The sequence below is a fragment of the Elgaria multicarinata genome, chromosome 15, assembly GCF_023053635.1.
Source record: "Elgaria multicarinata webbii isolate HBS135686 ecotype San Diego chromosome 15, rElgMul1.1.pri, whole genome shotgun sequence".
NCBI lineage: Eukaryota > Metazoa > Chordata > Lepidosauria > Squamata > Anguidae > Elgaria > Elgaria multicarinata.
The window spans coordinates 2,104,487-2,129,351 of NC_086185.1; the positions used below are offsets into that span (position 1 = coordinate 2,104,487).

General features: G+C 43.2%; 2 protein-coding genes across 4 annotated transcripts in view; both read right to left on the minus strand.

Moving 5' to 3' along the window:
- Window positions 1-5,811, minus strand: part of MTMR1 (myotubularin related protein 1) — a 41,386-nt gene extending 35,575 nt beyond the window's left edge. The window contains exons 1-3 of one of the 2 annotated variants that reach the window (XM_063141951.1): window positions 5,627-5,811; window positions 1,532-1,637; window positions 151-174 (exon numbers count right to left, since the gene is read on the minus strand). In XM_063141951.1, the coding sequence (XP_062998021.1) occupies window positions 151-174; window positions 1,532-1,637; window positions 5,627-5,811 (315 nt within the window). The remainder of the gene's footprint in view (window positions 1-150; window positions 175-1,531; window positions 1,638-5,626) is intronic. The other variant, XM_063141952.1, reaches the window with a different exon arrangement.
- A 2,538-nt stretch (window positions 5,812-8,349) lies between these two features.
- The window catches only part of MTM1 (myotubularin 1), a 37,035-nt gene continuing 20,519 nt past the window's right edge, over window positions 8,350-24,865 (minus strand). Inside the window, exons 8-15 of one of the 2 annotated variants that reach the window (XM_063141907.1) lie at window positions 24,661-24,810; window positions 22,856-23,044; window positions 20,932-21,117; window positions 20,571-20,777; window positions 18,144-18,236; window positions 17,064-17,177; window positions 15,683-15,859; window positions 8,350-10,491 (exon numbers count right to left, since the gene is read on the minus strand). In XM_063141907.1, coding sequence (XP_062997977.1) covers window positions 10,327-10,491; window positions 15,683-15,859; window positions 17,064-17,177; window positions 18,144-18,236; window positions 20,571-20,777; window positions 20,932-21,117; window positions 22,856-23,044; window positions 24,661-24,810 — 1,281 coding nt within the window. In that variant the 3' untranslated portion in view covers window positions 8,350-10,326. Of the gene's footprint in view, window positions 10,495-15,682; window positions 15,860-17,063; window positions 17,178-18,143; window positions 18,237-20,570; window positions 20,778-20,931; window positions 21,118-22,855; window positions 23,045-24,660; window positions 24,811-24,865 lie in introns of both variants that reach the window. The other variant, XM_063141906.1, reaches the window with a different exon arrangement.

Consider the following 24,865-nt stretch of genomic DNA (forward strand, 5'->3'; position numbering starts at 1 on the left):
GGTTGAGCTGCATAGCAAGATGGCCCAACTGGTTCAAAACAACCATTAATGAAGTAAAGAAGAACACTAAAGGCACACGGAGTTCTCAACACAGCACGAACACACAAACAGGTAAGAGCCTGATTTGCTGATAGCCACATTTATTCTTACCCTTATAGTAGGCCTCCTGTATACCTGTTAGTTAAAATACATATATTATCCAACAAGTTATATATTCAAATCCTACCATCTTATCTCTTAGAGCCCTGTGTTTCTAGATGTACACAAATTATACTTTTCCCGAGGAGCATGCTTGGTCATGGTCTATTTAAAAATTCCCCTCTGACTGTCTCCCTTTACATAGACACAACCACTGTTATTTTGCTCAAAACTCCAGCAATAAGTGGCAGCAAAATGTAATACTCTCACTCTGGATCATGGTTACTGCCTTTGATAAAGCAATGTGGCAAATTTGATACTGCAGCAGAGTGTTGTACTTGCTCTGTAGAATCTGAGTTATTAGAGCTTGGAGGTAAATGCCCTGAGGAGTTCTGATGCAGCCCTCAGAGCAGAGCGTTTTTATTTTGACATCGGCCTTTCTCCCCACGCCTTTTTTTTTTTTATAACTCACATACAGTTTAAATGCTGGGGGGAATATGTTAAGGCCAGAATGGCCAGCTGTAGATCACTCAGCCACTTGAGAGTCAACTTCTCCTGCATTGGGTCAAATTGCTGGCAGCAGATGTATCTGGCAGAAGTATAACAAAATCCTGCATGGGTATATGGACTGTGGCCTACGTGCTTCAAAATGTAATGAACAGTTTTAAACCCTGGTAAAGCTGCCATGGTTCTTGAAAGGCAAGGTGCAGGGGGTAGGGGACCTTTTCAGCCCAAGGGCCAGGTCGGTGCTGGACAATTATGTTGGGGCTGCATGCCAGCACTGCCCACGACCATGCAGCTCCAATGTATAGCTTGGAAAGAAGTGAGTGTATGTGAGCGAGCCTAGAATCATAGAATCATAGAATAGCAGAGTTGGAAGCAGCCTACAAGGCCATCGAGTCCAACCCCCTGCTCAATGCAGGAATCCACCCTAAAGCATCCCTGACAGATAGTTGTCCAGCTGCCTCTTGAAGGCCTCTAGTGTGGGAGAGCCCACAACCTCTCTAGGTAACTGATTCCATTGTCGTAATGCTCTAACAGTCAGGAAGTTTTTCCTGATGTCCAGCCGGAATCTGACTTCTTGTAACTTGAGCCTGTTATTCCGTGTCTTGCACTCTGGGAGGATCGAGAAGAGATCCTGGCCCTCCTCTGTGTGAGCTGTGTGCGTATGAGAGTGCTAAACAACCCCAGCTGTTGCAACCTTTCCTCTTAAGGGAGATGCTCCAACCCCTTGATCATTTTAGTGGCCCCTTTCTGCACTTTTTCCAGCTCTACAAAATATTTTTTTAGGTGTGATGACCAGAACTGTACAGAGTATATCTTATTTGGGGAAAAGACTTGTGTGGCACTGAATACTTGTGTTAAATGAATAAATAATAAAAAATAGACTTACCCGGTATTCTCTGGACACAGTGTCTGAGGGCACAGAACCTGAAATCTGACTAGAAATCGTAGCGGCAATGAGTTGCTTACACCATTCAACATGGGATCCTGTGGGACTAAAAGAACAGAATAGGACAGTTTATTTAGCAAAAGGCTTCTATTTGACATCTACTTAAATCCTGCGTTAATTGCTCAGGTTGGACAATTCATTTGACATTGTTATGTGTGAACCCAGAACTATGGGTTAACTATGGATTGTTAACCACAAACAAACTAGGAAGAGAAACCATGACCTCTGGGTTGTTGTTACATGCAAACCCCCAAATCTTGGGTTGATCATAGGTTGTTGCACAAGGCTACAGAGACAACGGGGAAGAATGCTCAAAAGAAAATGGCCACTTCACCTGCCAGTACTAGAGCACCGCAAAGGCATTTTGGGATACAATAAGGGAATGGGCGAAGGAAGAAATCAAACAAACCAGGAATTGAAAAAAACAACCTGCACTTTGTGCGATCATCTGGCAGACAAATCATGGATAAACGCTGGGTGAGGCAACAACCCATACTCCAGATTTTCGCTATAAGTGAACTATGCCCATAATTAACACTGGCCTCCTAACAAAGGTTAGCAAACGCAGTGCAAACCATGTTCTCAAATCATAGTTTGGATGTTAGTGCTTACCATAGTTTGCTTGATATGTGACATCACAGTAAACTATACCTAACATCACTGCCTGAAGTGGGATGGGAGGTATGTTGTACGGTCTTAACAATGACATCTTGCACATTGAAGCAAAAGTTCAGAATCAAAGGTACTGCGTTTTCTAATGATTTTTTTTAATGAGGAACACTTGAGTAATTCGATCTATATGAACTCTAATATGAACCCACTTGATCTGTACCACCTGGATTAATATGTGGATCAGAATTTAATTATCCATTATATTTTTTACTCTTACTGCATGTTATGACAGTTCTCAGCTCAAAAATGTTATCAAAATACTATATCTAGATGAGAAAATATGTTTAAAATACATATTAAAAGGTATATATTCATGCAAATATTGAAAAAATAGTGATCGATGAGAAAATGGGATAGAATGGTCTTACAGATAACACATGTGAAAGTGGCACAGACCTGAAACAAACTGATTTGTCCACCCATATTTTTAACTAGACTAGCTCACCCGACTTGAAAATGGGTCATATCATCTGACTTGACCTATTGGATGAGAACAGAAAGTCTACAACAATCTAAGCATCTCTTTTGCTGAAAATGTGCCACTGGAAGCTGAAAAAAATTACTGACCAAGATGGTATTTAAGAACAGGGAACCCAGGGATTTAAACTGCATGACCTATTAAGCATTCTCCAGCGTTAGCAAGAGGCTCTTTCTTCAGGAATGTCTAAACACTTAGAAAAAAACATGAAAGCTATTTCCTGAATCAGCCAGAGAGGTCTGGCATCAAAACCCAAGAAGAGTGCCAGATTCTGGGATGTGAAATGGGAACTTGAGCTATACTGCAGCCAGTACCAAGGAAAACTCCCCAAAGGGATGCAGGAAGAGGGAAGCAACATGTTTTCAGCAGTGCGTCCTTCTTCTTTGGAAAATGAACTGCCCTCATGAATTAAAAGCTCAGAGGAGAGGGGATACAACTAAATCCAGTGCCGTGTCAGAGTGGAAGTAGGGAAACCCAAGTTCAGAAAGTCAGGGGCAATCTTAGGCCAGCCACACTCTCACAGCAGGGTGGCCAGAGGCAAAAAAAGGACTGGACTCCTGCATCTTTAAAAGTTGTAAAGAAGAGGGATTTCCAGCAATATTACCTTTTCTCTTCTACACAAGTGTTGAAGAGGCCAAAAGGAACTCGATCCTTTTGGCATCTAGTCTTTTGGCATCTAGCCTCTCGCTTAGCCCAACCTACCTGACAGAGATGTTCTGAACATAAGAATAGGGGAGGGGGGCGGTATGCAAGCCACCTTGAAGGAAAAGTAGGATGTAAGTGCAATAACAGCAAATAATACAAATAAGTGTTTGGGGATGGTCAAAAGTATAATTATAGTTACTCAGCTCTATCATCTGGCACCAGTTAACAGGTGAGATTATAAACAACAACACAGGTGTCTATTAACCTCCTCTTCCTCCAGTTTAAATAGTTCCTTTCCAATTTGTCCATGGGCCCTACTTATATTACTTTAGGCTTAGTTTTGAGTACTAGTATTAAGCTTTTGCACATTTAAACTATATACAATATTTATGCAGCAACACAACAGTAATTCACATTCATGTATCAGTTTAGTATTGAAAATATTTCACATTCGTAGTCTCAGTATCCCTTACACTACCACATGAGGTTAATATTATTGTCCCTATAGGAGCGGAGCGGGGGGGGGGGGTGACGCTTAGAGACAAAACTTGGCAAAGTTCACCTAGTGGGTTTATTCTATGATTCTATCAACTGTTTGTCAGGGATGCTTCAAGGTGGATTCCTGCATTGAGCAGGGGGTTGGATTCGATGGCCTTATAGGCCCCTTTGAACTCTACTCTTCTATGATTCTAAGACAGAAGCAATATTTGAACAAGGAATTTCTGGGTCCACAGCTTAGTCCCTAGGTTACATCAGTTTGTACAATTTGCCATTATCACGCTGATGCTCAGCGGCACTTAATGCATGCAATAAGCATTATAAGCAGCCTTCTATTCAACTATTCACCTGGTCACCACCGGCGGCCAACAACTTCCACGCAGGCGAGTGCTTGAATTCCTGCCAGGCAAACGAGTGGGCTGGCAAAGCAAAGAGCACACAGCCATCTGCTGCTCCTTCACCAAGTCACTCAATTTCCATAATGGCTGTGGAGGAAATGAAGCTTTCCCTCTACGGCCAATATGAAAGCTGTGTGGGCTGGCGAAGGACGAACAGGGTAAAAAGCAGGGGAGCAAAATGTTCTGCAGGGCAGTAACTTTGGGGGGCTCAGTATCACACCTGTAACAGGTAACAAGGTTGTATTATGCACGTGCATAGCAGATTTAAGAACTGTGGAGCACAACCCCACCTGGAAGTTCTCTGGCACAAGCCCTGCTGAAATGAATGGAAGATGCACAAGAGCCATAAGAGCACTGTAGCATTGTTGCATCCACTTTTATGGTTATAACTGCACACAGCAAACATATTATATATGCATATAGCACAGAGTTACAGATTCTCCTGTGGTTTCCCTGCCAAAGCATGACCTTTCAGCATCACTGCCAGCGCTGCATTATGCATAATGACAAATGCACAGTCGCTCCAGGAAATCCTCCACCACAATCTCCATCATGGCAAGTGCGCAAGAGCACTCCCTTTTAACGTTGTTATCATTAAATGTCGTGTTTGTTTGCATGTATGCATCTCTCTCTCTCTCTCTCTCTCTCTCTCTCTCTCTCACACACACACACACACACACACACTCACACGCACACAGAAAGTGGAGACTGTGTGATTGGGGATTCAACAAGTACCACTGGCAGGAGCAGCAGCTGCTCAGGAGTCCTTCCAGGCGAGGCCGGGCTCCCACACGGAACGCATCCTGGTACTCCCGTAAACACGGGCTGCCTACGATTCCCTTCCATCACGCGTGATGCGTCAGGCTATGTCACAGGCGCATCACCTGTGCACAGAGCATCCATGCTCTCCCTTCCACCCTCTCTCTGGCACGGACCCCGCTTAGCCCACACCCTCACGACAGGGTGGGCTGGGGGTCTGCGTGTCCCCTCCAGCTGTGGCTGCACTCCAGGCAACAACCCCCACCTGTTGGCTATGCTGGCTGTGGCTGATGGGAGTTGCAGTCCACCCACCCCTGGAGGGGGCACTCATCTCCCCACCCTTAGGTTAAAGAAGTGTACTCTGGCAAGGAAGCGAGGCTCCTAGTTGGGACTACAGCTCCCAGCATCCTGGCTGGGGGGATGGTGGGGGCTGTAGTCCCACTCATGCGTAGGGCACCAGGTTGGGGAAGGGGTGGGCGGGAGAATGGCGTCCCTAGGCTCTCCCCCCCGCCGCCCCCCACCTCAGCAACAGGGCCTCCGAGCCCCCCCCCCCCACACGCCGCCCCCCCTCAGGCCTCCGCTCACCTGTCCAGCGCCTCCACGCTGGGCTGCCGAGACCCGGCGGCGCTCAACGACGACGACGTCCCTCCAGCCGCGGCTGCTGCCATCGGCCCCGCCACCGACGCCAAGCGGGTGGGTCTCCGCGCCGGGCCGGGCCCGCCGCCGCCCTCCACAGCGCCTTGCCCCGCTGCCGCCGCCCTGCCGTCCATGTTCGCGCCGGCGTGGAAGTGAGGCGCCGGCTTCCTGGGCTCCGTGGCCTCCCCCCGGCCTGGCTGCTGAAGCGGCGGGCGGCACGCAGAGCCGGGCAGCCCGCTGTCACCTGGCGGCGGCGGCGGCGCGGGGCTGCCTTTACCCACAGGCCTCCGCGGCCCGAGCAGGAGCCGCTTCTGAGGGAAAAGGGCGGAGCCGGAGCAGGAGCAGGAGCAGGAGCAGGAGCCGGCCTCAGGGCGAGCGCGGCCCCGCGGGAGGAGGGCCGGGGCCGGGGCCGGGGCTCAGCCCTGCCGCCGCCTGGGCCGCGTGTTAGCCGCTCGCAGCCACGTCAGAAGCGTCGGGCGCCGCTTCGCGAGTCGGCTTTAAAGCGGCTCCCACCCCACCGTCAAGCAAGCAGCACTTTCTAAAATTAAAACAATAAGAATCATCATCATCATCATCATCATCATCGTATTTGTGCTTCTAACCTGTTGGTTGTTTTATTATGGTTTTAATTTTTGTGAACCGCCCAGAGAGCTTCGGCTATTGGGCGGTATAAAAATGTAATAAATAAATAATCACGTCAAAGCGCACGAAGCCCCAGGTTCAAATCCACACCTCATTCCCTTTAGGCCAGTCTCTCCCCACCCCCCTTCAAGGGTTGTTGCTTTCAACGCCTTGGGAAGAGATGTGGGACATACAGAAAGAAAGAAAAACAATAAAGGTTTAATATAGGTATGTGCACAAAACAAAAACAAAACATAATAAGCCAGGACGTGGAACCCATTCATTCTCATGGAGGGTGGACACGCCTCTTGCTGCCACAGACATGAAGCACCGGAAATAGGACGCAGCAGGCTTCTGTCGTCCAAACTTCTTTCAGTTTCAGGCGAAGTTATAGGTTTAATTAATGGGGGTCAAAACTCATTTTATTCACAGGGTGCAATCCTATGCATCATGTTAACAGGGAGGGGACGGGACCCCATCACTCCCAGCATTCCCCAGCCAGCATGTAGGACGTTTTCTGTCTTAAAACATGCACCTTTAGCCAATTAATTGTATGGGGTTTAATCAATACATCTATAAAGCGTATCTTTGCAAATGAGATACTGTTTTAGTTAGTGCCCCCAACAGAGTCCATCTTGAAAGAGGCAGTTGGAGGGAGACGACCAGTCATTTCTTCTAAGCTAACAAGGGAAGGAAGGACGTTTGAGCCTGCCAACCATTTGGACTCTCAAAATACTCGAACCCAGTGGGGTCACAGCCCATGAAGCTGATTGGCGGGAGATTCAGGATAAATAAAAGGCAGGCCTTCATCACACTGCGCAGTTAAACTATGGAACCCGCTATCACAAGATGTAGTGATGGCCACCAATTCGGATGGCTTGAAAAGGGAGATGGATAAATTCACGCAGGCGAAGGCTATCCATGGCTAATAGCCCTGATGGTTGTGTGCCATCTCCAGTGTTTGAGGCAGTAAGCCTGTGTGCACCACTTGCTGGGGAACATGGGTGGGAGGGTGCTGTTGCACCATGCCCTGCTTTGCTGGTCCTTGGCCGATGGCTGGTCGGCCACTGTGTCAACAGAGTGCTGGACTAGATGGACCTTTGGTCTGATCCAGCATCAGAGCACTTCTGATGTTCTTAAGTTCTTGTGGTTTGCAGGGTCCTCAGGTACTCAGACTCCCAGAATCAAGCAGAGAGCCCCCCCCCACACACACACACATCATGATACCATATCTCTTGGACAGAAAATAAAAAATACAACAGCTAATAATGTACCTCTTACTTGCATTATTCACAAGTAACATCTTTACATGCAGGCGGCTTCTTTAACATATTTAGATGGAGGAGACTTGAGAGGAAATTTATACACTAGAAGTCCATGAAATAGAACACATGCAGCTGATAGCTACATGTGCTGAATTTGATGTATGATCAGGGTGGATTGCATTTTAGGAAGAAATCCAGGCACTTAAAAACCAAGCTAATCCGATTCCTTTTAGCCCATCCCATAACACAACCTGCATTCTCTAATGTAAGCTGCTAACCAGTACAGCAAGAAAAAAAGTTCTGGTTTTGCTTGCAAGGTTGCTGTAAGCCTAGCTCTACAAGGAAGGTCTGCAAGACAACCGATGAATGGGAAGCAATTATCTACCAGATTCTAGTAGCACTCTGGTGACAGGTAATAACTACCTTAGAGGACAGGCTGCAAGGAAGCAGGACGCAGGAGCCCCTTTCACTTCTACAATAAACCATCTCCGGATTTTGTCCTAAGTGCAAGCCGTGTCAGGTAAGCTCATAAGGAAAGCTAGGAGATATACAAAAGGTAAAACAGTGAACACCGAGTTCTCATCTGTTTTAAAAACTCCTGTACGCACAACCATATTCTGAATCACCTGCAAAATGGCTTGAAATAGAATTAGGTCTCTGCAGTACTGTAAATAAAGTTCCTTTTTAAATTAAGGTTGCAATCCTATGGGCACTACTTCAGACTACGTCCCAATGAACTGATGGTGAAGGATCAGACTGTAAATTACCCAGAAAAGAGACATAAAGAAGTGTTCATTTTTTATTTCATATGACTTAAGCAGGTGTTAAAAAAAATCAAGTGAACATCCACCGAGTTACACTTTCCCAAACATCATTAAATTCTCTACCAGTCAAGACACAGTGTCACCTGTGGTGGTGGCAACATAAATCAATGGTACATAGATAATGAGAAGGCAAATGTATTTAAATCTGTTTTACAATACTCCCCCCCCCCATACACACACACACAAAAGGTTGAACGTGTAGTGTTTTACTTGGTAAAAACAAGCAAAGTATAAATTCATCCACACTAGACAAAATGAAACACACAATTCTTGTGGATCTAGAACCAGCAGAATGTTTTAAGGTTGCAATGAAAAACGAGACGTTAATAAATTGTAAGCAAACAGAAGGCAATTATATTAGAGTCTGCATAGTTTTCAGTCACAGAGTTTTATACCCTTCTTTTTAGAAAATACTGATGGGATACGTATGAGTTTCCTTGTATTTCAAGTTATGCCTTTCATTTCTCAGATTGGTTTTCCTTTAGGGAAAGAGGCCATCTATGTGCAATGAAATATAGAAGGCGAAAGAATCGCGAGAGAGTGAAATTTAGAGGATAGGTATAAGTGGAAATAATTCATGCGTTAGTACTTCAGTCTATCCCTGAAGAAGTAGTGCAAATTTCTTAGTATACTATTTACTGTATTAATGTGCTCCATTTCTCTTGTAATGAAAATATACTATTTCTAAAATATTCCAATGTCCCCTAAAACTAAGAAATTTATAGTATTTCTGGACTCTGACTTTAAACTTTGGAACCCAAAATATTTACACTTTACAAAAAAAGACTATTTCATACACTTAAACTTAATTTACACATTATCCTATAATATCCTTGTCGCCTTATATTTTGTGGATCAAAACTTATACATACAATAATTTACAAATGGTAGACAAACACCCTCAAAGAGTCAAATTTTTTTAAAAAAATAAGTAATGTTAGCTATGAACAGTCCTTCACAAATCCTATGCTTTAAGTTGTTCTGAACTGACCAAATATCACTTAAAAACTTTATATCTTAAGCAAAAAAAATAATGAATTAAAATATCAAGTCGCAAGGTTTGTGCAGACTTTATAAGTGCTTGTAATATTAATTTTTAAAAGATTCCTGAAAGGAACAAATTATAAAATTTAACAGAAGACTGACATGAAGACAGCAAACCAAATGATATACAAAATTTAAACCTCTTCAGTGCACACACTATTTTCTGTAAATTGTTTTAATGTATTTGATAAAAGACAAATCCATTAAGAGAACATGTTATGTACACACACCCATTATATTCCATCTCAAGAATAGAACATTAATCTACTTTGAAGATAAGGCTGCTGCTCAGAACAGGCACATTTATTTACTTTTAGGAAACTTCAGTTGCGATAGCTTATTGCTACCGCTGCAATGATTTTATTTTATCTGTAAGAAATTACATAAAGTAATTCACACAGTAATTGCTCCTCAAGAACATGGCGTCTTCCAACAACTCTACCTCTCGGTTTTTTCTCCAAGGGCTTCCATACATGATTCAGCAAAGTCCTTATTGGCATTTGATGGTGGCACTTTGCTTAATGAATGAACTTAAATATGAATTTTAAGTCCATGAAAGACAGAGCCTGTTGATGAAAATCAATTTATATTACTCTAAAAAAAGGTGATCGTTATTACTGAAAGCATTAGTTTAATATATTTGGATGCTGCAGAAGAAAAAGAAAACCTTTAAAATATTGTAACTGCTAGTTGGATAACATGTTCCCAGGCAAATGTTTCTGAAAGGCACATAATCAATTTTAAAAGCCCACTTGTATTCAAATCCTCTCCTATATGGTCAGATTTTAGGAAATAGCTCTACATAAGGCATCAATGTTTTCCTCTTGTCCAATACATTAGAAAAAGCACCACTTATGATGACAATGTTCAAAGAAAAGAATCCAACCAGTCTCCTTCAAAAGTGAGTCTGCACATGTGATACCATCTGTGAGGAAGATGATGATGAGGAGGAGGAATTGGATAGCTTGGGACTGTTTGTGATTTGCAGTTCTTCCAGCCTCCTCATGTAGTCATCACGCAATGCTAGTAGCTCCATGTAACGCTGTTCAACTGGATTTGGCTGCTAGACAAAGTTAAAATGTTTTTAAGACACATTATTTTAACCATTTACGAAAAACCCACCATAATCTGAGCTTTAAGTAGATTAACAGAAGCCTCCGTCTTTAAGTCCATATATGCTGATAATTGTCACTATCTTTTAAAATAAACACAACCACCCTAGAATGAACAGTCCCCATTTCATGATTAATATGTCTTGTTAGTAAGTCTCTTGATTGGAAAGACATTAGCTTTCAAAACTTAACCCAATGACATACTGATTGTCAGTGGGCCTGTTCAGATGTAAAAGCAGCTAATTGTGGGTTGTGTGCCCGTTGTGCGCTGCCACTTTAATATGCAACCTCCAATCTGCCTGATCAGAGGTTATTTCATGACATGCAAACCCAGACACTATGAGTTAACCTTGGATTAAACAACCCACATTTAACCTAAGAAGTAATCGTAAGTTAACTGTGAGTTGTTTAACCCACAATTAACCCACAGTGTCCAGGTTCGTATGTCATGAAAGAATCTCTGATTGGGTTGATCCGAGGCCACATATTCAAAATGGCAGAAGCACATAACCCTGACAAATCTTGGGTTAATTAATTAACCCAAGATTTGCCACTGTTACATGCAAATAGGGTCAGTGCTTTAAAAATTCCTTGTACTGACTGTGTTTCTATTAGCTGAATTGCTAATTTAATTTAGTTGCACATTAATTTAAAATGTGCAATGCTGGCCAAATTCACACAAAGCTGTGACCCAGAATTCAGGAGAATCCTGGTTTATTGCAAATGAGCTTGGCTCCTCCCACTAGCATAGCTGGCAAACCAAGCCAAAACCTGTTTAGCATGTTTACTAAAACTAGGATCTTGGTCTGTTGCATCCATTACAAGTCAGGAATTGTAAACCAGGATTAAGGAAAGGTTGTGACAGGGAAGGGATGGCGCTCAGTGGGTAGAGCAGATGATTTGCATGCAGAAGGTGCCAGATTCAATCTCTGGCATCTCCAGGTAGGGTGGGAAAAATTCCTGCCTGAATGAAGCCCTGGATAGCTGTTGCTACCAGTCAGTGTCAACAGTACTGGGCTGGATGGACCAATGCTTTGACTCATCATGGGGCAGATTCTTATGCTCCTATGATTTAACAAACCAAGATCCCAGGTTCAGAAAACATGCAAAACAAACCATTTTGCATTCATTTAGCCCAGTGGTTCCCAATGTGGGCGGTACTGCCCCCTTGGGGACGGTGGGATTGCATAGGGGGGGCATTAAGAGGCAAGGGGGCGGCAGGGGGGCGCTAAGAGGCAAAGGGGTGGCAGGGGGGCGCTTGAGCTGGTCTTTTCCGAGAAGCGCCTCTCCAGTAAGTCTTAAAACCCAGGGACATTTTTATGGGAGAAGGTAGTTTGGTCCCAAGCCATATAGGGGAAGAATCCACACATGTATTAATACCGTTTAAGAAGAGTCCTTTTAAAGGTGAATTGAAATGTTTCAAAAGCACCAAAACGCTAATGAAGAGACGTACCCTGCTTGGTGTGCCCAGCCACGCTGGCTGCAAAATAGAGGTGTTTGCTCTCTTTTCCCTCCCTCCCTCGGCAAGCCTGCGGCGGGTGCTTCCCATTTTAAGGGGCTGTGCGCAGGGGGCACTGGGCATGAGTTTGTGGAACCAAGGGGGTGGTTACCTGAAAAAGTTTGGGAACCAATGATTCAGCCCATTGCACTAACAGGAAGAGCCAAGCAGGGACTAACTGGATGTGTGCAGCAGCACCCAGCTTTTTCATGATAAACTGTAATTCTGGCTTACTGTTGCATGTGAACACCGCACTAGCTCTATTCGACAACCCCATCGGTCGTCGGGGATGGGTGCATTGCCTGCAGCACGCCTGCCTCTTCCCTTTATCCCACAACCGGCTCCTACATAGGTTGTGGAGAGTGACGTGCACACCTGGACCATTGGACTGTCTTGGGGCGAAACAACCCAGCAGTTAATCAAACTACAAACCATGGGTCAATTGCCTGCACGTTGCTGACAACTCATCGGTTTTTAAACCGATCGGATGTCGTTACATGCGAGCTAGGCCAATGCATCACAGTATTGACAATTGCTCCCATTGAGGAAAAAATGCTCGTACAGCACTTTGTGTATGAATGAGGGAGAGAGGAAGAGAGAATCTAGATCACGTAAAACGTCTCAAAGTATCTCCATTCCCAAAGCTCCTCACTTTCCTGGTCCCCCTCAGCAAGAGCTTGAGCCCAGCCCAGGTCAGCTCTTCCTTTTATCTGCTTGCCGTCAAGCTAAGAACCGACATGAAAGAGATCAGGCACACAGACTGTCTTTGTCGTAACTCCATTTAGGAAGGCCGGACCATTGTTTTCTTGAGTTGTACTACATTACCTGCCCTAAAATATTTAACTTTTCCAGTTGTAATGTTATTGTTTGTTTGAAACTTCGTTACGGTCTGTGGCTAAAAACAAATAACTTTACATGTTTCTTCCAGTAAACTAATTTGTGCTTTCACTTCGCTAAAATGCATTCCCTTTTATCCCTTCAAAGGTTTTCAAAACAAACATATACAATATATTTTCTGTGACTACAGCTCTCAAAGCCATACAGAACACAGCCCGGCTTTCTTCCAGCCCCCAGAGTGCTATAAACACACTACAGAAAAGCACTGCCTGAAGACGGCTGCTCCTTTCTAGTGGTGCACCGATAAAGACCGCGTTTGTCAAACACAGAAGCTCCCTTCTCTGTTTGCTCCCAGCTGTTCTACCAAATCCTGAGGATAAGAAACACCAAGCACGTACCATCTTTTTCTGCCGTTAACCAGCAAGGGGATATATAAAATGCTTGAATAGCAACCTCAAGCAACCATAGGGGTTCCATATTGAGGGAGGAAAAGGGATTACTCATATCTTTCACGATAGTTCTCTAATTCCCGGATCCCTAGCACATTTCCAAGGCACTTACTTGCAAGTAAGCACACTCATGTCTGGCTTCCAATGTTACCCCAAAGCAGAGAAACAGAAGCCTAAGTTTTCCTGCGTTCGTTTTCATGCTTCTGATTTAATGTCTGAAAGGGGGAATCACAACTCTCCCAAACAATACGATCTGCAAGCACCAGATATGGGAAAGTTCACTCATCTTACCTCAAGGGGAGAAATGGCTTCCCCCTTCAGACATTATATTTGGAGCGCGAAAAGCAGAGACATCAGCGACTTGTATGGGAGTTTTCTTGCTTCAGCATAACATCCCGTGGGCCAGTTCACACAATCAAATCAGCCCACCATCAGTTGTTTAAGCCATGGTTAGGGTTAAAGTTGCAGCACGTGCCAGCCAGCATTTTGCATATTCAACCCCCTGGGTTTGGATGCATCTGAACCCAGCCACCATGGGTTAGGTGGGAGTTCAACAAACCTAGCATAACCTTACCAGACCTGATGGTTGCAGAGTAATGTATCTGGGCAAGGTTCCTGGTTCTGTGCCAAAGACCTTGCCCACAAATGCAATCGTGTGTAGACATTTTTCAAGATTGGCTGCAAAGGGTGCCAACTTAAAACAGGGTACCGCCAGAAGTGTACTGTTTCATGCCTACAACAATATTTTATATAAGCTAAACTGAACAGCCTTAGTCAACAGGCGAGTCTTTGGTGTACATTGATGGTGCTATATAAATAAATAATAATAATAATGGAGGTAAGGCAACTACTGAAACCTCACCTGTACACCAAAAACTTTCAGAAATTCAGCATGGTTTGGGATTCAATTTTTAAATAATAGTAGCTTCTCCAGGTCTCAGTATAGACACAACAGGCACTATACTAGCAAACGACACCAGTGGATTACCCAGTGTCAGAAGCAGTGCTTTACTAAGCCAAAGCTACTGGCTTTGTCTCAATTTGGAGAAGGTCCTATTCTTTTAAACCAGGCTTGCAGGTTTGCTGGTCAGACCTTAGATAAAATTAATTAATCCACAGCTTGACTGGAGCAATTTCCCATTGAAGAACATTGCTCTTTGCAGACTCCTAGACTATTCTAGCTTCAGGCAAACAGATCCATTAGCTCCCATGCGCTCCATTAGAAGTCATAGAAGGCCATGAAAGCTCACAACATGCGGAAGCAGAATCTTAAATTGGAAACCATTCCTGCTTTACCATTCCTGCCAAACCCCCTCCCCTCTACCATGCATGCTATACATGAAGAAGCCAGAACAGTCCAGAGGAAGCAGTAACTCCATGCGTGGGGCTTCTGATACTGCCCCCATCTCCTCTCACCTTACCTGACTTTGCCAGTGCCAGATCCATTCATTTATCTATTTAGGGTATTTTTATCCCGCACCTCAGCCAAAAAGGCTCCCGGAGCGGCTTACAATTGATCAGTAAAGAAGAACGCATTCACACCATGATGGGTGTCAACAGCAGCTGGAGCATGACTGGGGCAGCTGCAGGGGCAGAGCAGCTTTTGGCCCCACGTTTGCCAGCTTTTGGAGTGTCAGGCAATGTCGGTACGTTCATGTACATGCATGAGATGGATCGAACAAAAGTACTGGGGTATGGCATGTGCATTGCATGTGTGTATATGGCGTGTATCCCGTGTTTTGTGAGTGGCTTTACTGAAGCCTGTCCGTGTCCTATCATGTTTACCTGCACGTGTGCCAAAGAAAGAGGGGAGAGAAGGATGTGTGGAAAATCTTTTTATATTGTTTACTGCAATTTTAATAATATATTTTGTATTTATTACTTGTAAGCTGCCTTGCTTTCGTATATATTTATTACTTGTAAGCTCCCCTGGAAGCCTCTGTATTCAGAAAGACAGATAATGATCAACCCAGCAACTCTTCCCCCCACTAAAGCCTGCCGGATCTACTTGGTTAACCTGTTGTTTTTAGACAGCTTGCAAGGAATAGGGAGTTACTGTTTTAACAACTGCAACCACCTGTTTTATGTGGATTGTTAAATTGTTTAGAATTAGTCATATTTTAAAATTATATATTGTTTTCTTTGTCCAGGGTAGTATATTACTTCACTAGTAGAGCTAGAAGCCGCTGGGCAGGTGCTGCCTCTCAGGGAATGCTGGGACTAGACGGGCTGTTTCCTCAGAAGGCAGCCTCGTGTGACTTGGGTTAAAAAGACAGGCTATGAATCTATAAATAACAGGGCCACGAACACCACTGTTCGCCTTTAAATACCCTCCCTTAAAGAAAAAAAACTTACTTGCTGCCTAATCCTTGGGTTCCACCGAATGTAATAATTTACCCAGAGTTCCAAGTGCCGCATGCTCGCTACGGGATAAAGAGCACGGTTCAATTCTTTAGTATAAAAGGGGTTTGTATACTTTGATTTTGTGCTGTTGATCAGGGACCACAGAGACAATGTTTTCTCACTGACTTTCTGCAAAAAAATAAAAATAAAAATGTGGAAGTGTAAATATCAATTTCAACTACTTGTCACAGAAAGAGTTTTTCACTCAGCAGGTTTTGCAACTCACGTAACTGTTTATGTCGTATAATCACACAGGCAATATATGTATCTTCATTAAAAAAGCATCTGATTTTGAATTGCACATAAATGAAAGAGCCCTGCTGGATCAGACCAAAGGCCTGTTTAACATTCTGTTCCCACGGCGGCCTGCAGATGCCTATGGGAAGCCCACAAGCAGGACATGACTGCCACAACATTCTCCAGTAACTGGTATCGAGAGGCACACTGATACTAGAGATAATACAACACAGCCATCTTGGAAGAAGAGGAGGAGGAAAATGCTTTATTGCTAGCATTCTATATCTATCATCCATATTATTTCCCCCACACACTCTTGCTACCAGATCTGCCTATGCAAAGTGGATAATCATAGAATAGCAGAGTTGGAAGGGGCCTACAAGGCCATCGAGTCCAACCCCCTGCTCAATGCAAGAATCCACCCTAAAGCATCCCTGACAGACGGTTGTCCAGCTGCCTCTTGAAGGCCTCTAGGGTGGGAGAGCCCACAACCTCCCTAGGGTCCAGCTGGAATCTGGCTTCCTTTAACTTGAGCCCGTTATTCCGTGTCCTGCACTCTAGGAGGATCGAGAAGAGATCCTGGCCCTCCTCTGTGTGACAACCTTTTAAGTATTTGAAGAGTGCTCTCATGTCTCCCCTCAATCTTCTCTTCTCCAGGCTAAACATGCCCAGTTCTTTCAGTCTCTCTTCATAGGGCTTTGTTTCCAGACCCCTGATCATCCTGGTTGCCCTCCGCTGAACACACTCCAGCTTGTCTGCGTCCTTCTTGAATTGTGGAGCCCAGAACTGGATGCAATACTCTAGATGAGGCCTAACCAGGGCCGAATAGAGAGGAACCAGGACCTCACGTGATTTGGATGCTATACTTCTATTAATGCAGCCCAAAATAGCATTTGCCTTTCTTGCAGCCATATCACACTGTTGGCTCCTATTCAGCTTGTGATCTACAACAATTCCAAGATCCTTCTCGTTTGTAGTATTGCTGAGCCAAGTATCCCCCATCTTGTAACTGTGCATTTGGTTTCTATTTCCTAATTATAAAGTACGTTACGAAAGACATGCAACTTCCATGTTATATGTCACTACACCGACTCACCTCTTTCTCTCTTACAGAGTCAGAGCTGTACAAGAAAGTACCAAACCGGCAACTGTACAAGTGATCCAGAATTGTAATCAAAAATTGTTCGTTGAATTCAAAAGCCGTAGGGAACTAGACACAAGGAAGACAAAATTTCAGAGTAAGATATAAACGCTCCATTAACACAAAAAGTTTCATAGGGCAACAGTAATTAGTGTAGAACCAAAGTTATTTAATGTTTGTTTTCCTTCCATTTCTCCAATGTATTCTCAAGTGCTGTTTCAAAATCATATTATATTTCACCTTATTCTGCAATGCAAACACAAGGGAGCTTTACAATAGCTTGTATAAAACACTGCAACAATACAACAAAATCCAGCAAGAATAAAAAAAAGCAGTACAAAGAGAAACCAGTAAGAAGAGTAGATGTGAAAAGGACTCTGACAAGGCCTAGAAAGGCCTTTGACTAACAGTCTTAGGAGCCCTCTTAAAAGTGGGCAATGAGGTACCCTGGGGAGGTTATTCCACTGTCGGGGTAACACTATCAAAAAGGGCTTTTCTTTCATCTCCACTAACCAAACCTCTGGTGGGACAGCCAGAAGAGCCTGTGAAGATTAGTGAAGTTCCCAAACCAGTTCATGGGCAGTGGTGATTCCTAAGATTCCCTAAACCAGTGATCTTCAACTGGTGCAAGCAAATAAACCACTAGCTGCTTCATTTACCTTTTCTTTTGAAGTATTTAGCACTGTTTTGTTTCGTCCTCTTGCTAGGTTGTTTCTGTTCAGTATGAACAGATTGGATAAATTTTGTGGTACTCACACTTGACCTCAACTGGACATGCATAGGATCATGGTGTAAATTTCACTGCCTTATTTATAATATGGAAGAAAACAAGTTGCAGGAGATGCAAAGCTCTTACTTTCTTTAACTTGACTGACGACAATTTAAAGTTTTTTCCAACAAGGATTTGTAACTCCGAAGAATTAGCGAATGACTTCAAAGACAACTCCCAAACAATTAAACAGATAAAACCAGGGGGAAAGTAAGCACAATTACATCTGTCACTACACCATCTTTTGGAGGGGGAGGGGAACTTACCTGTTTAGACATCTGCCACACACAGTCAATGAACTGGAGGAAGATGGGCGACCTGTCAGCATCAGCATGATTTTTGTCTCCATGACCAATTCTCTGAAATGAAAACCACACAAACCTCACTTAAGTTGCTTAACTCTGTTTTAGGAATAACTGACCTTTCAAGAGAACTTTAAGAATAATTTCTAAGTCTCCTTATATTGGATGGAGCTGTGAGAATCTAAATTAGGGCAGAGGATTTGTCCACCAGATGTAGTGAATGGCCATCGATTTAAATGTGGTTAGGCAAATTCCTGGAGAAGAAGGCTATCAATGGCTACCAGTCCTGATGGCAATGTGCCACCTCCAGTATCAGAGGCAGCATACCAACATACACTAGTTGCTGGGGAACATGGGTGGTTGAGTGCTGTTGCGCTCATGTCCTGCTTGTGGGTTCCCGGTCAACAGCTGGTTGGCCACTGTGTAAACAGAATGCTGCACTAAATGGGTCTTTAGCCTAATCCAACATGGCTCTTTTTATGTTCTTTTATTAGTTTTATATGCTTTCCCCTGGAAAATAATGAAAGATGGTAACGTAACAAATGTAAGGATTTGCTGGATGCTGGATTTTCCAGAATGAGTTTAATTGAGAATGCATAGCCCAGGAAGAGTTCCCAGAGCCAGAGAACATTTATTGTAGCAAAGCATTTCACCCAAGTGCATAATCAATGGGGCTTCACAAGTGCTTCACTTTGGTCGGGTTGCGCCCTTGAATTTCTCCAATTAAAAGCTTTCGGTCTTTTAAATCCCACTGATTTTAGGAACGAGTTAAAGAACATGAGCTTTGGTTGGCTTGTGTCCTCTATTGAAAGCTTTTTCTCCTAGTTTTAACAACCCAGTAAGATAAATGCTGAGCCTACTTTGTTTAAGAAAACGCAATTCAAAAGTATTTCCAATTTACATATTAGAGATCATAAGGTAAACATTAATATGAGAGAAGAAAGTTATCGACAATTCTTATAGAAACACCACCATTCTACAACTCCACGCACACCAAAACAAAAACAACAAAAACAACAACAATTTCCCACTTCCTAAAAATCGAATAACAAGCAGCTAGGCATCAACCTTCATTCACCAGATAGGACAGCTCATTTATTCAAAGTCACCCAATTTCCCAAACAACTTAAAACTAGATGGCACAAACAGAGGCTTTTAAAATGGACTTGGAGCTATTTTCAAAGGGCACATTAGTTTATTATGGAAGCAGCAGTTAACTGCCAAATTTTCAGAGTTATGCTCCTATACAGCAATGTGGTTTTGCTTAAGGCAAAGATTTAAAAGCCATGTCTCTTCGTTCTGGGAAAATCTGCTCAAGAACCCAGTTAGCTTTGACAGTCCAAGTTTGCCTTAATGGTGTAATGAGAAACCTAACTCAGATAAATCATGTTTATGTACATGATAGCTACACACAGCACACTTTCTTCAAATCAGTGTTATATCAACAATGGTAATGGAACAGTCCAACTCTCACAAATATGGTTTTAATCCTTCTACTAATTTACAATACATTTTATTGTTTTCATATTTTAAAGCCTGAGGTGTACGGCAAGTCTTAAAATTTTAAATTTAAGAATAAAAAGAGGCAAGCTAATCCCTTTCCAGGCCACGCTGCACACAGAGAAATGCTGCATCAAAAGATTCTATAAAATGTCACCCCCAAAACAGTCCTGGAGGAAAAAACATATCCATATAGACTGAGTCTGCAATTGAACAGAGTCTTTCAAGTGTCAGAGCAACTTTAGTGTAGCCAATCCAGTATCAGTCAGCCTACAAAATGCATTCAGGCACAGGCTGCTGAAGAGAGCTCACCATGAAATGCAAAATAACATAAAAAGACATGCCCTAAAATTATACCACATCGACGATTGCCTTCTTGCATAATGTGGTATAACACATAATATGAGTGGTTCACAAGATTCAATACGCTCACTTTACGCACATCTCAGTAAAGCTTAAAGACACCCATGAGGTGGATGTATGTTATTATCCTCATATTACAGATGGGTGACCAGCTCTGGCCCAGCAAGTTCAAGAAAATGACAGAAAATTAGAACTGGGAACTAGTTTACAGCTGAGTTTGGAAATAACTCAACATCCACGTGAATGCCTGCATTATGTAGAAAAACCTCAGTCCCATAGCTGATTCCTGGATTCCCCCCCCCCCCCCCAGGGAATCAATTGAAGGTTATACAGATGTTCCATCCCCACATGAACACAGAAGAACAACAGAGGAATCAAATACATCTCTCCATGCAATGGGCCAGAGCTGACCTTCAGCTATTGTCTCAACCGCTCCAGAGTGATAACATATTGACATAACTGTCTTCTCCCAATAGTGTTTACAACAGCCATCTTAGGTAAGCCAGCTTGGGTATTATTTATCCTCACCGATGCAAACTTGTGTCCAAAGCTTATCCATTCCTTTTGCACCAAGACTTCAAAACCCACAATTGTTCGATAGTAGCTGTCCAGCATCAACATAGCTAGAGAGGTTAACTGTGCTGTACGGTCCCAACCATCGCTGCAGTGTACTAAGACTGAACTCTTTCCAGAGGACACTTTGTCTGCTACTTGAATGGCACCTGTTAAAACAAGCTGACAAAAAAGGAAGAAGAAACAAATAAGAATTTTGTGGGTGTCGGGGTAACACCCTCAAGTCTGCCATCTAGCCGTTTTAATTAAAGAACTAAGACCGCCATCCAGCTGTGGACTGGGGAACCAAGCCAAATGCCATTTGTCTCATCCAGACCTTGATGTGTTCAAGCCAGTGAGTTGACTCCAGACTAGACAGCCAGTGAGATTCTTCTACATGAGGATAAACAATGTCCTTCAGCTTTTTCAAGGATTCCCGCATGACATGGATATTATGGATATCTAGGAAGAACAGCTCGGCATTGGGATAGGCATCGTCACTTTCATATCCTCCTCCAGTTGCCTGGGAGTCAAAAGAGGAAAAGTGCGTACTGAGTTTCCGTCACAGCACCATTGCAAACATAACTGGTAGTTTTAAAAAGGTAGAGTGGTTCTGTAATGCCATATTTCAAACAGAAAAAAGTAAGTTGAATTCAGATAAATTAGAATATAGAGAAATGCTTTCCATTCGTCAGATATACCTATTTATTGAATACAACTCATCAATCTATAAACAGGAAAAAAAGATATAACAAGCTAACCAAACACTGCTATACAAGAGGACATGACCAGGAAGGTATTTCCTTCCAGCCCGAGCAAGGCAAGTTTAAATCAAAGGAAACATGATGAAACATGCCCAGATTTGCTATTCTTTGACCTCATAAACCTTTGTCCAATAAATGTTGCTTTAATCACAGCTTCAAGGCCATCTAATTCCATTTTAAAAGCTAGTTTCTCCTAATAAAATCTTTTCCAGTTCAATGGCTTCAAGATTATTATTAGTATTTTGCCAAGTACTCTTAAAAATAACTAAATAGCACTACAAAGAAAACAGTCAGAGTTTCCATAAGCTTCTTAAGCATGGAGCTGTTAAGTCTGCTGTACGGCTGCTGTTGGAGAATAGAAGACCAAAAGCACACAGCCTGAAGGAGTTCTGGAAACTCTGAACAGACTTTCCAAGGCATTTGGAGTCAACACATTCCATAAATCAGAGTAAAAGTTAGCCAGGTCCTCTTAGCTGTAGGAAAAACCAGCGTTTCTACCAACACTATGGAGAGTAGTATGCTACAGCTGCCTGTCCAGGCCCTGTCTGTCTGGAGCAAAGAGGGAGACAGTTAATTTTAGCTATGGAAGTGGCTGAGTCATCCTGGGGTGTGGATCGAGAAACAGCAAAGCAAAGGGAGTAGCCAGAATGCAGGCGAGAAGGAATGCAGCCACTAAACGTCTCATAAACAACTTCTAAATTTTGCATTTTTTCCCATTTAAGGATTTACGGCAGTGAATTTTTTCCACTGTTTCCAAAGTTTAGGTCAGAATTACTTTGTGCTTCTTGGGTCAAAATATTCCAAACAAAAAAGGTACCAGGCAGAGTTTTGGATGTTTTAATATATGTTTTACATAAGACACAAACACGTCTGTGTATTTTTGTGTTTAACAACAACTCTACAAACCGCCTGTCTCTGAAGATCTGCTGGCAAGATCCAGCTCTCACATATCGGGAAGCCCAAACCCATATCGGGAAGCCCAAACTCACTGGGCCTTTGTAAGGTTTCAAGACATTCCTGTTTAAGCCAGTGTTTGGGGACAGGTGGGCGGAACCAGCTGAATATTTCTATGTGGTTTTCTGTTGGCTTTATTGGGAGCTTTAGTATTTATGTCCCGTTTTTTATTGTTCTAGTGTGTTTGTGCTTTTTAGTTATTTCTCTAAGTTGCTTAGTTTACTGTTAGCATAAGCAGGGCAGAGCTGTTTAAAACAAGCAGAATGCAGAGACGTCGGTAGCCCTGACTGCAGCATTTCAATCTCGTTAGCAGGAACTTGCATTCCTACCACAAGGTTTCCTTCAAGCAGATTCTGTGCCTGGGACAAAATGATAACGTTTTGGTCAACCACCAGCACTGACTGTGCGGAATAAAATGTCACTTGCAGATCAAAAAAATCCAGACTATGGTTCTGAAGTATTAGCCATTTCTTTAGCCTCATGAACTTTATAAATAAAGGGGACTTGACTCTGGCCAGGGATACTGCGCAGACCGCTGCTTACCTTATTAGCTACGGCGTTTACACTGGGCCTTGCGTCATAGATGGTCAGTTTCGAGACCTGGCCATTTGTTTCCCGTATGACCTCCAGATACCTTTCATCATCTTTGTTTCTTTTGCCACTCATACCAACAAGCGGCTGGCTGGAACGTGTGATGACAGCCTGGTTCTCTGGATTGATCCATGACAACACCTAACGGAGTGGCACAAAACGTTCGTGAGAACCTGATTGTTTCCTTCAATTCCTTTCTGCGGATTTTTCACCTGCAGGAGGACAGATCTAGGAGCAAGTTTCAGATTTATGCTCAGGCACCCCTTAAATGTTACAGGAACACCATGGGAAGTTCTTTTCTGTAGGATCATCTCATAGCACTTGCATAATGTTTAAAGCAGGAGAGAACAACAACTGGCTCAAAAGCCTTATTAGGTCCATTCTGAGGCCCAATCTGGCCCATGGGGGACTAAGATCCTCCACAGGTCCTGCCCCTTGCCCTCCCCAAGACCCTCCCCCTGGGGAGGAGGATTGGGGATAAGCCGAGGATTCCCCCATACCACTTGGCCAGGATTTTCAGGTGCTGGTCCAATGCCTAGATTTATTTTTCTACAAAGATGTGTGGGGTGGGTGATGTCATGGGAGGTGGAAGGGACTCTGGGGTTTGAGGCCTGCCTCTTTGATTGGGGGCGGGAATCTGGCTCCCTATCAAAAGGGGCTGCCCCCCCTTGGTTTGAAGGCCAACACATATGGGTCCTTCCTAAGAAATCAGCACAAAACAGCAAGTGGCACAGCAGCCATGCAATATTTTAAAGGGCACATCAGTTGAACATGGGAACAGTAACATTTGTTAATAGTTAATACACATCCAAAATAAACAGTTCAAAGAAGGTGGTGCTCAACAGAATAATATACAGACACACAGAAGGTGGAGTTTTATTCAGGAAATGTCTGAGAAATATTCACAGGGCCATTTCAGCAAGAAAAACATTTGGCAGGAGTTCAAATCCAGTTCATGTGAGAACTGCATAGTTTTCTATTTTCAAATTGTAGATCTTTATCTGTATAATATATACTAGGAACGTCGGATGCTGCCTTATACTGAGTCAGGCCCAAGGTCCATCAGGCCCAGTATTGTCCACACGGACCAGCAGCAGCGGCTCTCCAGGGTTGCAGACAGGATTCTTTGCTTGCCCTGGGATTGAACCTGGGACCTTCTGCAACCAAAGCAGGGCCCCCTCCCCCACGTATGATATGTATAACAACATACATGTTCTTGTATATTGCATTTGGAGGTTTTTGTCTGTGTCATTTTTTTGTAGATCACTTCAAGATGGTTTTCAGTTGTGCGAAGGGATATATTGATGTAGAAAAACCTAAGCTAACTAAACTTTTGTTTAGCTAAAAAAATAACCCCTGCTAGGTACCTTAAAGATGTAATCTGGTCTGACCCTTAGTAACCTGTTGTTGTTTATTCGACAGAAAGCTCTGGCGTGGGCTGGTCCATGAAGTCACGAAGAGTCGGAAGCGACTGAACAAATAAACAACAACAGGTTACTAAGGGTCAGACCAGATTACATCTTTAAGGTACCATCTAGCTCTGCAATTAGTTATAGCCACTTCTAAGTACAATCTCTCTTTGGGAAATCCTAAAATCATTAGGATGAAAGAACGCGGACAGATCAGATAAGAACAGTAACAACGTTGATGCATTTTACGGAAGACCATTCCCACCAAAAGTTTATACATATTCAAGCGTTCTTCTTGTTAGCAATTCTCAACCAAACAGAATAATTTTGATAGCTTAAACCACTTACCGGAATTCTGTTTCGGGACCTGAAAGCAGAAACTTTCTTGAGCTCCTCATTTGTGGCGTTATATGGCACTACCAGGAGTGATGGGTATGTGTCACACAGCTCATAATGCTCATTGAGAAATGTTATCCTCCACTGTTCATTAGGCAGACCCTTAAAGAGAAAAGAAGGTAATATTTATGCACCACCTTCTCGTATCTACTTAAAA